Here is an 18,082-nt window from a genome sequence, read left to right on the forward strand (position 1 = left end):
TATTTAGCGAAAGGTAAGGATGTGTTTTGGGCGTTCAGGAATTTAGAGAAAGTGTGTGGTAGAACTGACAGGGAGGCTTTGTGCACTGTGATGACTAGGTTGTAGATTGTTAGGAATGAAAAGTTTTGATGTAAATAGTACGGCGTATGTAAGAGTGGGAAATACTGTGAGTGATTGGTTTCCTGTGAGCGTGGGGCTGCGGCAGGGATGTGTGATGTTGCATTGTTTGTCTAACATTTATATGGATGATGTAAGGAAGGTGAATGCAAGTGTTAATTTGAGGTCTGAGTCTGGTGAATGCTGATGGTAGAGAGCGGAATCTGAGTCATCTGCTGTTTGCAGATGATACTGCATTGGTGGCTGATTCGGAGGAGAGACTGAGACAGTTGGTAGAGGAGTTTGGAAGGGTGTGTGAAAGGAGGAAAGTGAGAGTGAACGAGAATAAGAGTAAAGTGATGAAGTGTGCGAGGTTGGTATGTGGGAGGAGGATGAATGTAGTTTTGAATGGTGAGTTGCTTGAGGAAGAAGAGTGTTTTGAGTATTTGGGGTCACATGTTGCTGTGGATGGAAGAATAGATGTAGAGGTGAAGTTTAGAGTGAATGAAATAGGAAAGGTGCTGGAAGGAGTGAAAAAAGTGTTAAGATGTCGTTCGCTTAGAATGGATGTAAAGAGAAGACTGTATGAGGGAGTAGTGGTATCAACTGCATAATATGAGGCTGAAACATGGAATATGAGAGTAGCAGAGACGAAGAGATTGAATGTAATGGAGATGAGATGTCTGAGGCGTATGTGTGGAATAACACGTACGGATCGATTGAGAAATGACGAAGTGAAAAGGAGAACTGGAGTTACGAAGTATGCGAGAGATGGCTGATCGAGTTGAGCAGAGTGTTGCAGTGGTTTGGGCATATGGAGAGAATGGATGAAGAATGATTGGTGAAATAGATAACTGGATCTGATGTGAGAGGTGTAAGACTGAGAGGAAGTCCACGAATAGGATGGATGGACAGTGTGAAGAGAGCGTTAGATTTGAGAGGGATGTCTGTAGAGCAAGGAAGAGTGGCTGTGCATGATGGGGGTGAATGGAGAGAAAGTGCAAATGCATAAATGGTGATGCCGCCCTGAGGGGTTATTCTCCCGCATTTGGTCTGATCAGCTGATCGGGTTAGGTGTGGGGAATTGGATGGGTCCATTATGATGTGGTAGGGGTAAACCAGCTCTGCTGTCGGGCCCTATTGCAGATGTCACCACACAGTTGACCCTCATGTGATGTGCTGCGATGAGGAGCAGTCCCTTCTTCTCTTGAGTTTAAGATGTCAATGAATGTGTTTGTGTGGATGAGTAATTTGTCCCAGTGTATCTCTACCAAGTGGCTTAGGCTGTCTAGTAGAGATTGTATGTAGGGTGAGAAGTGCTTGTAACTGTAATTGTACTGTTGGAGTGGCTTTCGATGTGTGTGTAGTCTGTGAACCAAATGTCATCGGCCAGCGCAAGCCGACTGGGTGCAAGCATACTTTATAGTATGCGACACTGGTTCAACCACAGCACCCCTTGTGTCCGCCAATGCAGTACGTGGCCTGAAGAATGCTCCCAAAGTTTATTACCCTGGCGGGGCGTGAACCTTCGTTCTTCAGTGTACGAAAACGCACACTTTACCACTGTACCACAGAGGCTCCTCTGTGTGTGTATATATATATATATATATATATATATATATATATATATATATATATATATATATATCACCGGGAAAAATAAAACATTTTTCACAAGCTAGTTGTCCGAGATATTCTGTCCTTCGTAACTGTGTTTAAAAACTGATGACTAGCACAGAAAAGCTACGCAACCTCCCTCCACAACAATGGCTCACAGCAACCGCTGCAAAATGTGGAGTGCAGTAATGGATAATACCACAGTTTGCCCTCAAACGCTTTCCTTTATGGCATTAGACATTGTGTCCCTGGCAACGCATTCACGAAGAACCTCACAGGAGATTTAATGCGACCCACCCATTCCTCACAGCAAATTTTGGTGTGGAAAACACAGCACATCGGAATAACGGGAGTTGATCCATGCATACCGAAACTTTCAAAGGATATGACTAAGTCTATGGTTACAATTTATAGCTAATGGTCGAAGCTAGTTAACCTTAATATACTGAGCATGATAGTGAATTGAAATGAGGAACTAAAGAACCACACGCATAAGTGAATATTATGAAATACTGTAATGACTAAGTCATCATTTACCTACAGGAAGTAATCTGGAATTCACCGGATAATTGATGGAGTAATGCTAGCGTTGCTGTCGAGGGTAGGTCATAATTTATGTACTAAAAGAGATTTCGATGCAATGAGATCAGATCACGGAGGCAAACAGACAGTATTCGAAAATCCCAGGAAGAGAACTGATGATCAAAACGGTGAGAATGTTCCCTTTTGGAAGAAGAGGGAGGGGGGGATTAGTGAGAATTATACCAGCGTTAATGGATTTTCCGTGAAACAGCCAACGTGAGGTGGATCCAAAGTATCCAACGAAACACCTGTAACAAACAAATCAGCAAACAACATGAGTGAGGTGGGAAAATAGGTGATCTAAGGAAATTATCAGTGGCGCGGGTATAAAACAAAATTACCCTGAAATTTCGTTGTGGATAACAGTCGTCCAACATGCTATAAGGGGATTTTCTAATTTCGTAACTTACTAGATATATAAAGAGAAGTTTGAAAAATCTATGGCATCTGTAAACCGTGCGAATAGAGGTGGGAAGGCAAGACCTGGAAGTGGAGAACTGTTTAGCATTTTGTCTGTGTTGCAGGCAGGACATTATATTGCTGAAGGAAAACAACTGAGAAAGGCAACTTCTGCATCAGACATAAGCCATGAAGAGTTGTGTGTACGATCAAAATACCACTGATTTTATAACTGAGAAAAAACTGAGGACATTACTTTTGTACTTGGTCCAGTGGAGGTGGGTTTGTGATTAACACTGGTTGATAGTGCAGTAGGCTGAGTGGTTTGTAAGTGCATTTGGGCATTTTATCTGTCAATGGTAACCACCAGACTGCATTGCTCAGCTGGTAAAAACATTAACAGTCGGAAGTATTAAAACTATCTCCACCATCCTAAGCTTAGACTGGTGATTAGGTGGATATTTTGGATACCTATTACCGTCAGGCGGCTTTCTTATCGCCTTCTTTTTTTTTTTTTTTTTTTTTGTGTGCGCGTGTGTGTGTGTGTGTGTGTGTGTGTGTGTGTGTGTGTGTGTGTGTGTGTGTGTTGCCAAAATATCTTTTCTTCAAACTTAGTTTGTAGGTAGCTTGTTCGTTAGCTAACAACATATTTTGAAGGGTGCTTAGCATGCGGTCCCCGAATGCATTTAACTGAATAGTTATTAGCTGCGCAGGGGTTAGGGTGACGAAGGAAGGGTAAAACATACAACCATGATAAATGCAACTCATAAATATAATTGCTTATAATTAAAGTACGTAAATAGACACATACTCGTACTCTTCACCCGTAAATCACTCGTGTGTTGCTACAATATCTAGGTGATGATGAGGTAACTAGAGTGATAATGAACATGGATATAAAAATAAATTATCTGGTATTATTATTATTAACCCCTTTCAATATCATGACGTATTTTTCACCTTACCCTTGCCATCTCCCGACATTTTTATTCATCTTAGGGAATGCTTTCGAACGGGTGGGGTTAAAATTAGTCTTCATTAGCCTCTGCCATCCCTCCTAAAGTGAAATAAAATCTTTTGGCAGTAACTTAAAATGAAGAATACGTCATCGTGTTGATGGGGTTAACGAATACAGCGTGGAACTCAATTTATTACCTGCATTTTAAGTAATTCAGTGTGATGATCATTTTTCTCTTATTCTTCCTACCTCCAGATGATTTTATACATCTTAGGGGAGACTTTCTGTCCTGGAGAGGTTAGGCATTGTCTTCATTAACCCCTTCAGTACGAGATGCTCCTTAAGTTGATTAAAAACGCCTACAGGTAGCAAGAATTAACTAAAATAGGTGATGGTAGTGAAGGTATTGAGGGATTAAGGAATGGGGAAAGCTGAAGAAGAACAAACGACAAAATAATAGGAGGTTAAAGAAGCGTAAAAGTATAAAGAAAAATAAAGAAAAAATATTAACATCTTCATTCGCTTAGTTTTCCTCGCCAACCAGTTATGAGAAAAAGAGAAAATGAAAAAAGATGAAAAGAAAGCACAAGGAACATGAAGGAGTACCAAGTCAACGATGAAGAAGAGGATGAATAGACAGAAAACTGCAATTCTCTTTACTTTTTCCATTTTTTAACCATGTTAGCCTTCACCTGAGAGAGGGAGAAGAGGATGGGAAGAAGGAAAACAATGAGGGTGGAAGAAGAAGAAGAAGAAGAGGAGGAGGAGGAGGAGAAAAAGCAGAGGTCGAGGGGAAAACAACGAGAATAAAAGATGGGAAAAACAAGAGGATGGAGAAGAAGCAAGAGGAAAACAGCGAGGATGGAATGCATGGAACTAGTGAAGGACGAAGGACGACGAAAAAGTAACAGAAGAAGAGGAAGAGAATAATTAAAACCCTACACGAAGGAGAAGAAGGAGGAGGAAGATTGATAAGACTTGAAGGCCTCGATTTTTTCTTATATTTTTTTAGTCCCTCGCCAACCCATGCCAAAAAAGAAAAAAAGAAAAAGAAAAAGAAAGGGTAAAGAGAACGGAAATGAAGACAAGAGACTGGAGAACTATAAAGGAAGAAGCCAAATGTGAAGAGAAGAAAGAAGAAGAAAGACTAGGAAGACAAAAGAAGAAGAATGATGAAGACGAAGGAAAAAGGCAAAAACGAAGACAAAGATAATAGGAGAGAAAACTCGATAAAGGACAGGAAGACTGAAGAAAAGAAGAGAAGGATCGATACAGAAGAGGAAGGATGGATGAAGAGCTGAGAAAATAAAGGGAAAAATGAAGAAAAAGGGAAGTAGGAGGAGAAGGAGGTAGAGGAGGAGGAAGTTTCAGAACAAAGTCGTCCAGTTATCTCCAGCCTTTTCATTGCCTTTGCCAGCTCGTACTAGCAGCCACCAGCGACGTTATTGAGGATCCAGGGCAGGAAGGACGGCACCCGAGTGTACACGCCGGGGTAGTTAGCCTGAGCACACCCAATGCCGTAGCTCACCACGCCCAGCTGTTGACGTGTGGAGGAAAAAAAAAAAAAAAAAAAAAAGTTAATGTCAACTTCATCTCCGCTAACTTTTCATAAGTGAGTGGCAAAGCGATGCGACTTTTTTTTTTTTTTTTTTACTGGCTAGCAATCAGGATGTCGTTAAATTATTATGAAGAAATCGCTGCTTGCACTTGGTTAATTTCGATGGCTATTTTTTTTTTTTTTTTTAGAAGCAGTGGAATTGAATCATCAGAGGTAATGATGTCAAAGTCTAACTTACTTATCAAGTATGTCGGACACAATTATTGAAAAATTAAGCTGTTAAAAATAAAAACATGGTCACTGAGTATAGCAAGGTGTCAGTGCCACTACTACTACTGCCACTAATAATAATAAAGATGATAATAATAATAATAATAAAAATAATAATAATAATAACAATAATAATAATAATAAAAACGAACTGAGTGGAGTAACTAACCTGGTACCAGATGCCTCCCTGCAGCAGCACCAGAGGGCCGCCAGAATCTCCCTGACACGCGTCCTTACCTGGCGACGCGGCGCACACCTGTACACAAGTACACCGGTTACCTTTTCACTCGGTACCTACACTCGGGTAGAAATATTCACCTAATATTTCAGTGTCCTCCTCTCCTTCTCACTTCCCTCTGCTGGATAATATTCCTATGCTGAGAGAGGCCTGGTATGTTACTAGCTCGTAGATGATGTTCTTTGATATGCGTCAGGAAGGAAAGTAACGGATATCCGCTAAAGATGAAGCAGATGCAAGGCAGTTGTAGAACTTTTGTCCTTGATTGTACCTACCACATTATACTGTCTCCCTTCTAGTGACCGGAAAGCTAGTATTATTACGGACTATTTTTCATTAACATTGACTCCTTTTGACGATGAAATCCCCTCCAGAATTAATGTGTTTGGTTATAGATAGACATGAAATGCAAGGTCATGATATATTTTGCTCCACCCAACAGATACTGATCGGCCAGGGTCAGATCACCTAGTAAGGCGCGTTATGTCCGTGCAGCTGTGTATCCCTCCTACACCTGTAGGCCTACCTTTGTTGACTCCGAACACCTGACAGACAGGTGAGTGTGTGTGTGTGTGTGTGTGTGTGTGTGTGTGTGTGTGTGTGTGTGTGTGTGTGTGTGTGTGTGTGAGAGGGAGAGAGAGAGAGAGAGAGAGAGATGATAGTGAGTGTGCCTGTCGGCTGGAAGAGAGTGAAGGGCCTAGTGAGGGAGTGTTTGGGAGGAGAGGCACACCAATGGACGTATTCCCGTCAATCTGGGTCCTTCTACCACCTTTCTTTAGAATTTTTTTTACTTATTACAGCCTATTAATCTTTTATGTAAGTAGCATCTTCATGATATCGACGCAGATCGCATATAAAACATGCAAATATTAACGTTTTCAGAACTGGGAAAGACAGCTCGCACTGAAGGGGTGAATGAAGGCTGTAACTAACCCCTCCAGCTGGAAGTCTCCCCTGAGCTGAATATAATGTTATGGAGACAGCAAAAACAGCATAAATGGAGGTTATTGTACTGAAGTGATTAACCCAGTCATACCATGGCGTCTTTTTATACTAATTCTTGCCACTGACAGTTATATATATATATATATATATATATATATATACAGGAGAGAGAGAGAGAGAGAGCATATATAGTTTAGGTAGAGAACTTCTGACCTGTCATGGAGTACATTACCTTCTCGATCCAGTGACGTACAGTATGTATATTTTACACTTGTTGTATCCAAGTTTTTTTTTTTTTATTACCTCTCAATATGTTTCATGAATATGGAGGGGACTGGTGAAGCCTTCGTTAATATTCTTTGTTAAGGGGCTGCCGTGGGAAAGATCCTGGTCCGACCCTGAGGCGCTGTCTACCACAAGAGGGCGTCGGATGCCAACACACTGTACGCACTGTACTGTATGTACCTGTAGGTCGACCCTACAGCAACAGTTGCTTATATGTGGTCAGTCGGTTTGGGCGGTCAGCAACAAAAACAGGGGACTCTTTTGCACTGAATAACATCATCTGATAAGAGCAAAAATAAACTTTTAAAAGGGCGTCATCGGAGTGAAGGGACTTATACCAAAGCTGTAAAACAAAGAGAGAGAGAGAGAGAGAGAAATACATAGTTCCCTCCTCACCATAGAATCCTGGATATCGATGCCATCTTTGCTGTAGTCCTGGGCACACTTCTGGTTGCTGACTACGTTCACCCCCACCTCCTGCAGCGTCTCCGATTGCTGGCCCTCTGGTGGCAAAGTAGGGTGAGCTTGATTAGATTCGGCTACGTTTGGTTAATTTGAATTTGGTTAAGTTAACGGTTGATTTGGTTTGGTTTGCTTAAATAAAGGTAGCATTGGTTTGGGCGGGTTACATGAGTGTGTTTTGTTGAATCAGTTTTGGGTACGTTTGTTTTATTTTTGCTTGGCTAGAGTAGGCTTGGTTTGGTTAGATTAGGGTAAATTGAGGTTGGTTAGATTATGATAGGTATAATTCTGGTAGATCAGGGTAAGTTTGAGTTAGTTAGAATGAGTTAAGTTTGTTAAGGTTTGATTAGGGTAAGTTTGGGTTGGTTTGATTAGGGTAGGTTTGGTTAGGATGAATTTGCTTTGTTTAATCTTGCATAGATTAGACTAGATTTGGTTTATTAGACTGGTGTTAGTTTGGCTGGGTTAGATCTGAACAGGCTTGATTTAGTTTGATTAAATTAGGGTAGACTATTTAGTTAGATTCAATAGATAGGTTTGTTTAGTTAAGCTACGGTAGACTGGAGTAGGTTTGGTTAGTGCAGGCAAAATTTGTCTTAGTTTGTTAAGATTCAGGTGGTTCTGGTTTAGTCTTGCTTGATTAGGTTAGACTTGGTTAGATTAGCGAAAGTCAGGCTTCGTTGGATGAAAGTGGGATTGAGCTGGCTGAATTAAGACTCGACTGGAGGAGGTGTGAACTAATTAAATTGGGGTTGATTAATATTGGAGAATGATAATGCAGCCTCTCTCTCTCTTTCTCTCTCTCTCTCTCTCTCTCTCTCTCTCTCTCTCTCTCTCTCTCACACACACACACTCACGGTAGGACAAGGTGCCCCATCCTGCCACCACGGCCAGCTGCTGTGTGTAGTCCTGCGGGGGAGCCAGACACACGGGGCCAACACGGTCGCTCCACTTCAGCGCAGTGCTCAGCCTCAGCACCGCTACGTCGTTCTCCTGGCGGCGGGGGGCGAAAGAACATGTGAATTATACAGGGTGGTCCATATATAACGCTACTCTTACACTCCGTCGGGAAATTTCTTGTACTTTGTGGGGACGGCTCAACCAACATTATCACTATCTGTTCTACATAATTTATTCATTTCCCACACCTACTGTCACACTCACGCCCACATCAGCAGACTAAGCCGTCCCCAGAACACGTGAGATGCTAATGGAGTGCATTTTACGGGCTGATCTGTATTACCCTTTAATCCCTTCAGTGTGATGACGTATGGTACTTGTATATCAAGAATAATGAAAATGCCATGACTAACTCATATGTGCCAAAGAAAGTTGAAGGAGAGATTACAGCGCAGGAAGGAAGACGTAAACATTCAGTAGTAATTAAGGCTGATATTACGTGAAGATGTTGTAGGTGTGAATGACGAGTGTATGGACGTGTGGCCCATTTACACTGGCAACACTGATGATGGTTCCCCTATTGACTGTGTGTGTGTGTGTGTGTGTGTGTGTGTGTGTGTGTGTGTGTGTGTGTGTGTGTGTGTGTGTGTGTGTGTGTGTGTGTGTAATTTTCTTGTTTCTGAAGCCAAGCCACCTTGATTCCCTGGGTAATGCTTATGACACTTCTGCATCTGTAATTTTCTTTCATCTGTTTCTGACCTCTTGTTCCCAGGGCACTTTGGCGATGTTTCTCCTGTTACTGTGTTTTCCCTGTTTTTTTTTTTTTTTTTTTTTTTTAATTCCTCGATCCTACCCCCCTCACCCCATAAAAGAGGCCGGTGTGTATATGGTTGGCACGATAATTATTCTGATGCTTACTCTAATTTTATATTGCTTTATTCTGTGTCTGGATCCTACTTACACCATTTATAACTTGGACTAGATTTATAATGATCATGTTTCTAATCATAATTTTCGTAATTTTCCTGTTGCTGTATCCTACCCTCACCAACACTAACGCTGGGAATTTATGTACTGATGTTTTACGTACATCTGTGTGTTGTGTTATCTTATTCTGGTTCCTGTCCATCCTATTCATATTAGTGGGAATATAATTAGGATCGATGATGATGATGATGATTATGACGCGGATGCTAAGTCGACGTTCATGTTTTTCCATTATTCTGCGTCAGAATCCTACCGAACCCGTATATAGTATTCACCACAGTACGAGGATGATGATGAAATAGAGTTCATTGAAAAGGCAAATATAGTGAATTTCAAAATTACTGTAAGCATTTAAGGGATAGTGCAGCCAGTTTCTCAAAAGATTACAGTCAGAGACAAACGTTCGCTATTCCTCACTTTTGTTGGCTGGTGAGTATTGTTAGGCTCAGATAAGTTTCGTTTATTTCTCTGTTCAGTGATGATTCTCTGTGACATGATGGGATAAGGAGGAACGTGAGGAACATGCCCTGTGTGTGACTCTACACAGTGGAGCATGCAGTAGGCGATTATTTGTCCATTTGTCCCTTAATGTCAAGTACGTACAGGTATGTATGTAAATACGTACGTTTGTCTGTACGTATGTATTTCTGTATGTGTGTGTGTGTATGAAGGAGTAAAGTGGCGGGCACTAAGTGTGAAGCAAACTTAGTAAACCAGTAGGTGAACTCTGTCTGTGGCTGTACCTGCGTGTTGCGGTTGTAGTCGGGGTGGACAGTGTAGGATGTGACGGGAATCCTCTGTGCCGGCCCGTCACTCTCCGACTCCAGGTTGTGTTCACCCACCGTCACAGTCAACTCCATGCTGCACGGAGGGGGGAGGAGGGAGAAAGAAGAGAGTTATCGCCTGACATGTTCTTATTGAGGTCATGTTAAACTGCTCGAGCTTGACTAGGCATATCGATCCCTGTGTCTTCATGTGCAGATACTTATATCTTCGGGACCCTCACTAGGGGTGGAGATAATATATACTTTATACTTGAGGCTGATGTACTGTATACCAGGCAGGAATTACACATAATAAAATCATGGTTATACCTGCCAGGATATGACCACAGGCTCCGCCATTCTGTGGTCCATTATGTGACGAAACAGGCCTCTTAACTCCACACACTTTAAGCAATAAAATACCTCTTAACCTCCCCAACAGAATCCTCATGAACATGGCATGATTGGGAGGTGTTTGGTTTGTCACATGGCAGACTAAAGGCAGTATGCTTAAACCGCAAAGTGGAGTGCAAATTCACAATTACTGATGGCCATTAATGTAACGCCTGTGGTTATTAGGTACTGTCAGCCTGCATCCCATACTACTGAACGCAGTCAGCATTCATACAGGAAGGCCACATAATATCCATCATCATCACGTGTTTCAAGAATTGTCATAAAAAACAAGGGGCCGGCATCCGACTTCGGGATTTCAGGTTTAAGCACACAATCATAAGGTTCAAACAGTGGGTAGTGTAGGAGACTTTTCATAATGTGTGTGTGTGTATATATATATATATATATATATATATATATATATATATATATATATATATATATATATATATATGTACTGTATATATTTCATAAAGGTTTTCCTTCTTTTCAGATCCACACACTCTCAGACCTATTGCCATTCGGGGAGGGTAGTGAGCTTAAACTAGCCCGGATGCGATGGTTGACAGGTTTGTTTGTAGAAAAAAGTTATGATAGTATACGAGTATTTATGTATGTGTGTATCATATTCAGGCATTTTTATTGCGGCTGAATGTAATAAAAATGGAACGTACTCATTTACACTGTACAACATACGATTGGTTGTGGGTGTGAACTAACTTCTTGAACTGAAGGCAGTGCGCGGCGGTGAGTACGGTGGTGGCTGTGATGATGGACCCGCCACAGGTCCTGATGGCACGACCGTCATCCACCTCCACCAGGGCCATCCACGGGTACTCCCCCACACCAGCCTCGGACCCACCCACGATCCTGTTTACACCCGCACCCGCAGCGGCAGCACCGCACCCTGCACGGAACCAGTATGGAAGGTTAGCGTGTATGTTTCGTCCGCCTAAACTTGCCAGAGATTGTCTTCCTTTCGCTGCTTATTTCCCGAAGTTTAACTGCAGAATAAACAGTGTTATAGCTATACATCCATTCCATAGCACTTCTCCATAACTAGCACCATATTGTAAATTAATTTCTTGTACAGCTCAGAATTCAGGATCCATACATTACATGGCAGTGTTGGGTCAGGTAAAACTGAACTGAGCAGAGTTAACCCCAAAAATCCGACGACGTATTTTATATTTATTCCAGCTACCTCGAGACGATTTTTTTCAGTTCTGGCGGCACCCCTGGCAGTGAACAGGTTAATGAAGGTTGCACTCTCTAACTCCGCCATACTGAAAAGTCTTCCCTAATCTCTGTAAAAATCATCAGACGGTAGCTGAAATAAGATAAAGAGGACGTCACGAAACTGAAATGGTTACTGAATTATTACAGAAAGATGTCCGGAATGGAACGAAGGGCTTTAGTGGAAGACTGTGTGATGAAGGGTGACTGGAGATGGATTAAGAACTGGTGTTAAGTAAGTATAAGGTGTACGGTAAGAGTAGACATAGGAGGATGGCCTATGAAGTAAGGAAAGACTGTAGTTTGGGAATATATGATGGAAGACGGAATGGGATGGAGTGAAGGAGTATGATGAAAGATTATGCCATTAAGGGTGCTTTGAAAATCATACAGTTTATGTTTTAAAAAAATCAAAAGTGGAACGGAATGAAATGTATGGTACAAAGTTGTCTGGGATGGAATGCTAGGTTGTAGAGGAAGGTGTGGATGGTTGATTTCAGAAGAGGACTATAGCGTGTTGTTGATGGCTGTTTGGAATGGAATGAAGAGTTGAGGCGGAAGACCATGAATATGTAAGAGGGTGATTTGAGATGGAATGAAGGACTGTCACTGAGGAGTAGAACAGGAAACCCAATCACACACACACACACACACACACACACACACACACACACACACACACACACACACACACACACACACACACACACACACACACACACACACATACACACACCCCATCAGACGATTTTGTTAGCTGTAAGAGGAGAGCCGCCTGGTTATGAGGAAGAGAGCTGTATCTAACCCCTCCAGCTTGAAGTTTCCTCTAGGCTGAGAAAAATCTTCTGGCAGCAAGAAGAATTAATTAAGAATGACATCGTCGGGTTGAAGGGATTAAAAATTGTGATGGAATGCAGGAGTGTAAAGGAAGAGTAGAGAATACAGTATATGGTAAAGGCGGGAAAAAATGGAATGAAGGAGTATAGCCTGGTTGAGGGGTGCATACTGGAAACTGTGTTGGAATGACATGCAGGACTGAATGTGAAATAGCGTAATTTGGGAATATACATGTAGGAGGGTGGCTTGGGATAGAAAATAGATAGAAAACAAAGAATGGAATATGAAGCAGGATATAGTGGAAGAGTACACACGTAAGAGGGTAACCGGGATGTAACACAGGACTACGACTGAATCAGGGTGAAATGGAGAAGTATAATGACCAGAGGGTGGCTTGGGGTGGCGTGAAGGACGGCAGGTGGGTTATGACGGAGGTTCTTAATGCCTTTAGGTTCTGGCCCACAACCTGGATATGAGGCAATTTTTTCCACCCATAACATCTGTCATTTATTTCTGCACACACACACACACACACACACACACACACACACACACATCACCTTGTCTTAATTACTCAGTCCTACCCATGGTTTATTTACAACTCAGCTTGGCAGCCAAACGATGGCTTTCGTAGGAGCCATGTCAGTGACAAGTGTTTTCAGTTTTTACATACAGTTACCTCCCTCTGGAGAAGAATCCATCCAGGGGGAGGTAAATCCACCAGTGACACCAGTAATATCTAATAAAAAGCGGTCAGGCTGCACCACACACCCCTCAATGCGTTTTCTTTTTATCAGCGGCAAAGGAGAGTTGAGAGAGTCCCTTGCCATCACTGCCGACCAGCTTGATGTGGCTTTGGCGACCAAGGAGTTAAGAACCACTGAGTTAGGGTAAGATTTGAGAGTAGGCTGGTATGTAGATAGTTAGACAGACAGATTTAACCAGATTTTTGTAGGAGATATTAATTGAGTGCTTCAGAGATGGAAAGACAAAGTTCCTCACAGTTAGACAGACACAGATAGACTGCCTTATCGATGAATGCACTAAAAATAGAAATAAAGTGATTTATTGATAAATTTCATGAGACACATTAATCTATCTATCTCTGTATCTATAGCCCGACGCCCTAATCCCGCAAAGGGTGGCCGCAGACAAAACGCCTCCAAGTCGCTCTGTCACCCACCATTTGACTGCCGTCCCCCCAGTTGACTTCCCCCTCTCCCTCATACATCTCTCGCCTCCATCCCTCCACCTCATCCTCGGTCTCTCCCTCCCTCTCCCTCCCTCCACTTCACCTACATACACCCTCTTAGTCAGTCTTTCATTGTCCATTCTCTCCACATGTCCAAACCACATCAGTGTATTTCTCCTAATCTTCTCAACCACATCCACATCCACCCCACAACGTTCTTTCACTTCTTCATTCGTCATCTTGTCCCTCCGTGTCACTCCACATGCTCCTCTCAAGTAACTCATTTCCACTGCTCTCACTCTTGACTTGTTCCCCTCCAGCAAGGTCCATGCCTCGTTTCCATACGTCAGGGTAGAGATCACAATAATACCATGCAGTGACTTCTTAACTTCCATACTCACCTCCCTGTTTCTCATCACTGCTTTCAGTGAACCAACAACCTTCCTTCCCTGCTGAACCCTTTCAAGCACTTCGTCCCCAAAACTTCCATCCTTACTCATCACACTATCCAAGTACTTGAATGCACTCGCATTCTCCATATCCTCACCAACCAACCTCACTGTGCATTCTGTAACTTCATTCCTCTCAAACACCACAACTTTACTCTTGTTTACATTAACTTTCAGATTCCTCTTCTTACACACTGTTCCAAATTCATTCACCAAACCTTGCAACTCCCATTCATCTTCACTCAACAATACTGTATCATCAGCAAACATCAACACCGGAATCTTCCACACCTCACCCTCATTCATTAGAGCCACCCTGACATCCACTGCCCTACCTAGCACCTCCTTTACAACCCCATCCATGAATATATTAATCAGCCTTGGAGACTGCACACATCCCTGTTTCAGTCCCACATTTAGATCAAACAACTCACTCAGCTTACCATCCACTCACACCGTAGCCCTAGCTTCCTCGTACATACTCTTCACAGCACACAACAATTTCCTATCCACTTCATGTATTCTTAATACCTTCCACATACCTTGCCTATCTACTCTGTCATATGCTTTCTCCAAGTCCATGAAGGCAGCATACACTTTCTTTCCCTTCTCTAGTTACTTCCCCACTAAACATCTTAGAACAAATATATGATCTACACACCCTTTTCCCTTCCTAAATCCCCCTTGTTCTTCTCCAACTAGCTCCTCTCTTGCATGCCTAACCCTATCAGTGGGTATTCTACCATATATTTTTCCAGTCACAATAAGAAGGCAAATACCCCTATGATTTCCACACACTTCTCTCTCCTTTTTTCCTCTGTATAAAGGAACAATTATACCTGATTTCCAGTTCTCTGGAATCCTTCCCTCTTCCCAAGTCAATCTACACAACTTCCATATCCACTCCACTACAATCTCACCCCCATACTTCAGCATTTCACCACACACTCCATCAATTCCTGGTGCCTTTCCCATCTTGATCTTTATTGCCTCAACTACTTCCGCCCTACTGATGTCTTTCTCCCTCCACTCATCTCTTCTTTTCCCAGCCATTCCCCAACTCATCTCTTCTTTTCCCAGCCATTCCCCAACCACTTATACTCGCACTGCTCTCACTCTCTACATTCAACAAAATCCTCAAAGTGCTCCTTCCATCTCCTCAGTTTCTCTCTCTTCTCCACCAACAATCTATTATTCTCATCTTTCACTTCCCTACTATCTCCCCTTTCACACTGTCTTACTTTCTTTACCTCCTTCCAAAACAATTTCTTACTCTCCCTCAATTTCACATTCAGATTCCTCCCAAACTCTTCATCCACTCTCTTCTTACTCTCCTTCACCAATCTCTTCACCTCCCTTCTCCTGCTCACATATACCTCTCTCATCTCTCTACCATCTTCTCCCCTACCTCTATTTGCTAGCCACTCACTATATGCCTTCTTTTTTTGTTCCACAGCTCGTTTCATCTCATCATTCCACCATGCTGTCCTTTGCACACCCCTGCATCTCCTCCGCACTCCACACACCACTTCACACTCTGCTCCTATCTCTTCCATGAATATCTTGCATACTTCTTCAACCCTTTCCATCTGCTCTAACTCATACCTTCCCAATCTTTCTAACACTGTGCTCTTGTACACTGCCATTTTCTCACTCTCTTGCAACTTCTCCACTTTTTTCACAGGAGCTGTTTCCTCCTGTCTTCCCCTTCGTCTCTTCACCCATTTTCTTTGCAGCTTTACCTTGTCCGTCACAAAATGATGGTCCGCGATTCCATTCCCCCACCCTCCCCACACTCTTGCATCCAACACTTGTCTTATTCGCTCATCCACACACACGTTATCTATCATGGCCTTTCGTTCGACAAGTTCACTATCCATCCTCCTCATGACTCTCCATGTACGAATATACCTGTGGATCATCTCATGCCGAAAGAAGGTGTAGGCTATTGCTAACGCCTTAGCAGCACAGATGTCCACCAAAGCACTACCATTTCCATCTACTTCAGCTGGCACACCCCACTGACCAACCACTCCATCCACTCGTACACTCCCAACTTTGCCATTCATGTCTCCAATCAAAAACACTCTCTCGCTCCTCTCAGACTTGTCCATACATGCTTCTACACTCGCACAAAACTCATCTTTCACTCTTGCCACTCGGTCCTCTGTCGGCGCATACACACATACAATCGCCCACGCTTGTATACCGACTTTCATCCTCACCCATACATTCCTTGCACCCACTGTTCCATACTTTCTTATATTCTCCTTCCACCTCTTGCTTATCATCAGACATACTCCCTCTCTTGCCCTCTCATTCTCATTAACTCCCGCACATATTCCTAAACCATATTCCCATTCTCTCACCCTTTCACCTTTTCATTTAGTTTCAGTCAATCCACATATATCCACTCTTGCATCCTCAAGCACCTGAACAATCTCTCTCTCTCTCTCTCTCTCTCTCTCTCTCTCTCTCTCTCTCTCTCTCTCTCTCTCTCTCTCTCTCTCTCTCTCTCACTTCATCATTCACTCCTCTCACATTCCATGTCCCCACCCTTAGAATGTCCTTTGTCTCTTCCTTGGTCGTCAACGTATGGTCCGTCCTGGTCTGAGGCGCTTTGTTCGCTTGTTTAGTTAGTTTTTTTTACGGGGTGAGGCACTAACCCACCACCAACCCTTTTAGTCACCTCATACGACAAGCAGGGATACTGGGGGAGTATTCTGGAAACCCCCCTACCCCCATAGGCAGATTAATACATGAAAAAATGACAAGTAGATGGATAGATGGATTGACAGACAGACAGACAGAGAGATAGATATAGATATAGGAAGAGGGATTAGCTGATAAATTCTGACACAGATAGGATAACAGATAAATACACACACACACACACACACACACACACACACACACACACACACACACACACACACACACACACACACACACACACAAAGATATATACATTAATTCCAAGACAGAAATGAGGAAAAGCAAATACACAGTTAACCATCTACTCACTTGTTGCGCAGTTAGGAGCCTGTTGACCTATAGCTGTTCCTTCATTTCCAGCACCTCCTCCTCCACTTCCTCCTCCTCCTCCTCCTCCTCCTCCTCCTCCTCCTCCTCCTCCACCACCACCACCACCACCACTTCCCCCACCTAGGGGAAGAAAGTATCATTAGAAAACTCAACAATGACAATGAACAGAGTAATTATTAGTATTAGTCATAAATGTAGCCCCAGGTTCATCCAAAACGTGAGTCCAGTGGATTCCATGCTGGGGCTGCATCCCACCATCCCTCTATTGGGGACTAGGGCGAGAGTTGAGGGACGTACATTATATTTAACAGAGTGAAGATCAGCCTGGTTATATCAGTGCCACCACATGAAGGCGTCCCTTTCCAGCACAAATAAAGTAATCAGTTAATGCTAATACTCGTTACCTTAAAATTCAACATGATAAACTCCATCCTTTAGCCCTTTAACCCCTGTGACGTTTATCATATTGCTGTTGCTGCCACACGATTTGATTCAGCACAGGGAAGACTCTCGGCGTGGAGGGGTTACTGGGGGTTGTTTATCACAGTTTCACTGTGAAACATCTACCCCACAACGAATATCATCCTATGCAAGTATCAAGGATATGTACAAAGACCTGCTCTTACCCAACATGTACATGATCGAATGAGCATTATGAATCCGGACGTTCAATAAGTAACTAAATATAACTGCATAAAAAAGAAAGTTGTCATAAAGAGACTATAGATGAATGCAATAAAGCAACATGTTAATGGTTTCCATGGCTAGTTTCACTGGCCATGCTCTCTGGTGGCTTCCATACTTTTGTGTTTTCTGTTTTAGATGGACTCTGCATCACCCCATCTTTAGGGAAGAACAGGGCTGCG

General features: G+C 42.7%; 1 protein-coding gene across 1 annotated transcript in view; it reads right to left on the reverse strand.

The window, feature by feature from the left end:
- Positions 1-5,068: 5,068 nt before the first annotated feature.
- The window catches only part of LOC145417526 (tryptase-like), a 386,101-nt gene continuing 373,087 nt past the window's right edge, over positions 5,069-18,082 (reverse strand). Inside the window, exons 3-4 of the mRNA XM_080286235.1 lie at positions 5,650-5,736; positions 5,069-5,189 (exon numbers count right to left, since the gene is read on the reverse strand). Of these exons, the coding sequence (XP_080142361.1) occupies positions 5,076-5,189; positions 5,650-5,736 (201 nt within the window). The 3' untranslated portion in view covers positions 5,069-5,075. The remainder of the gene's footprint in view (positions 5,190-5,649; positions 5,737-18,082) is intronic.

Source organism: Coenobita brevimanus, chromosome 110, assembly GCF_032717465.1.
Source record: "Coenobita brevimanus isolate Jiangsu-jjx chromosome 110, ASM3271746v2, whole genome shotgun sequence".
NCBI classification, from domain to species: domain Eukaryota; kingdom Metazoa; phylum Arthropoda; class Malacostraca; order Decapoda; family Coenobitidae; genus Coenobita; species Coenobita brevimanus.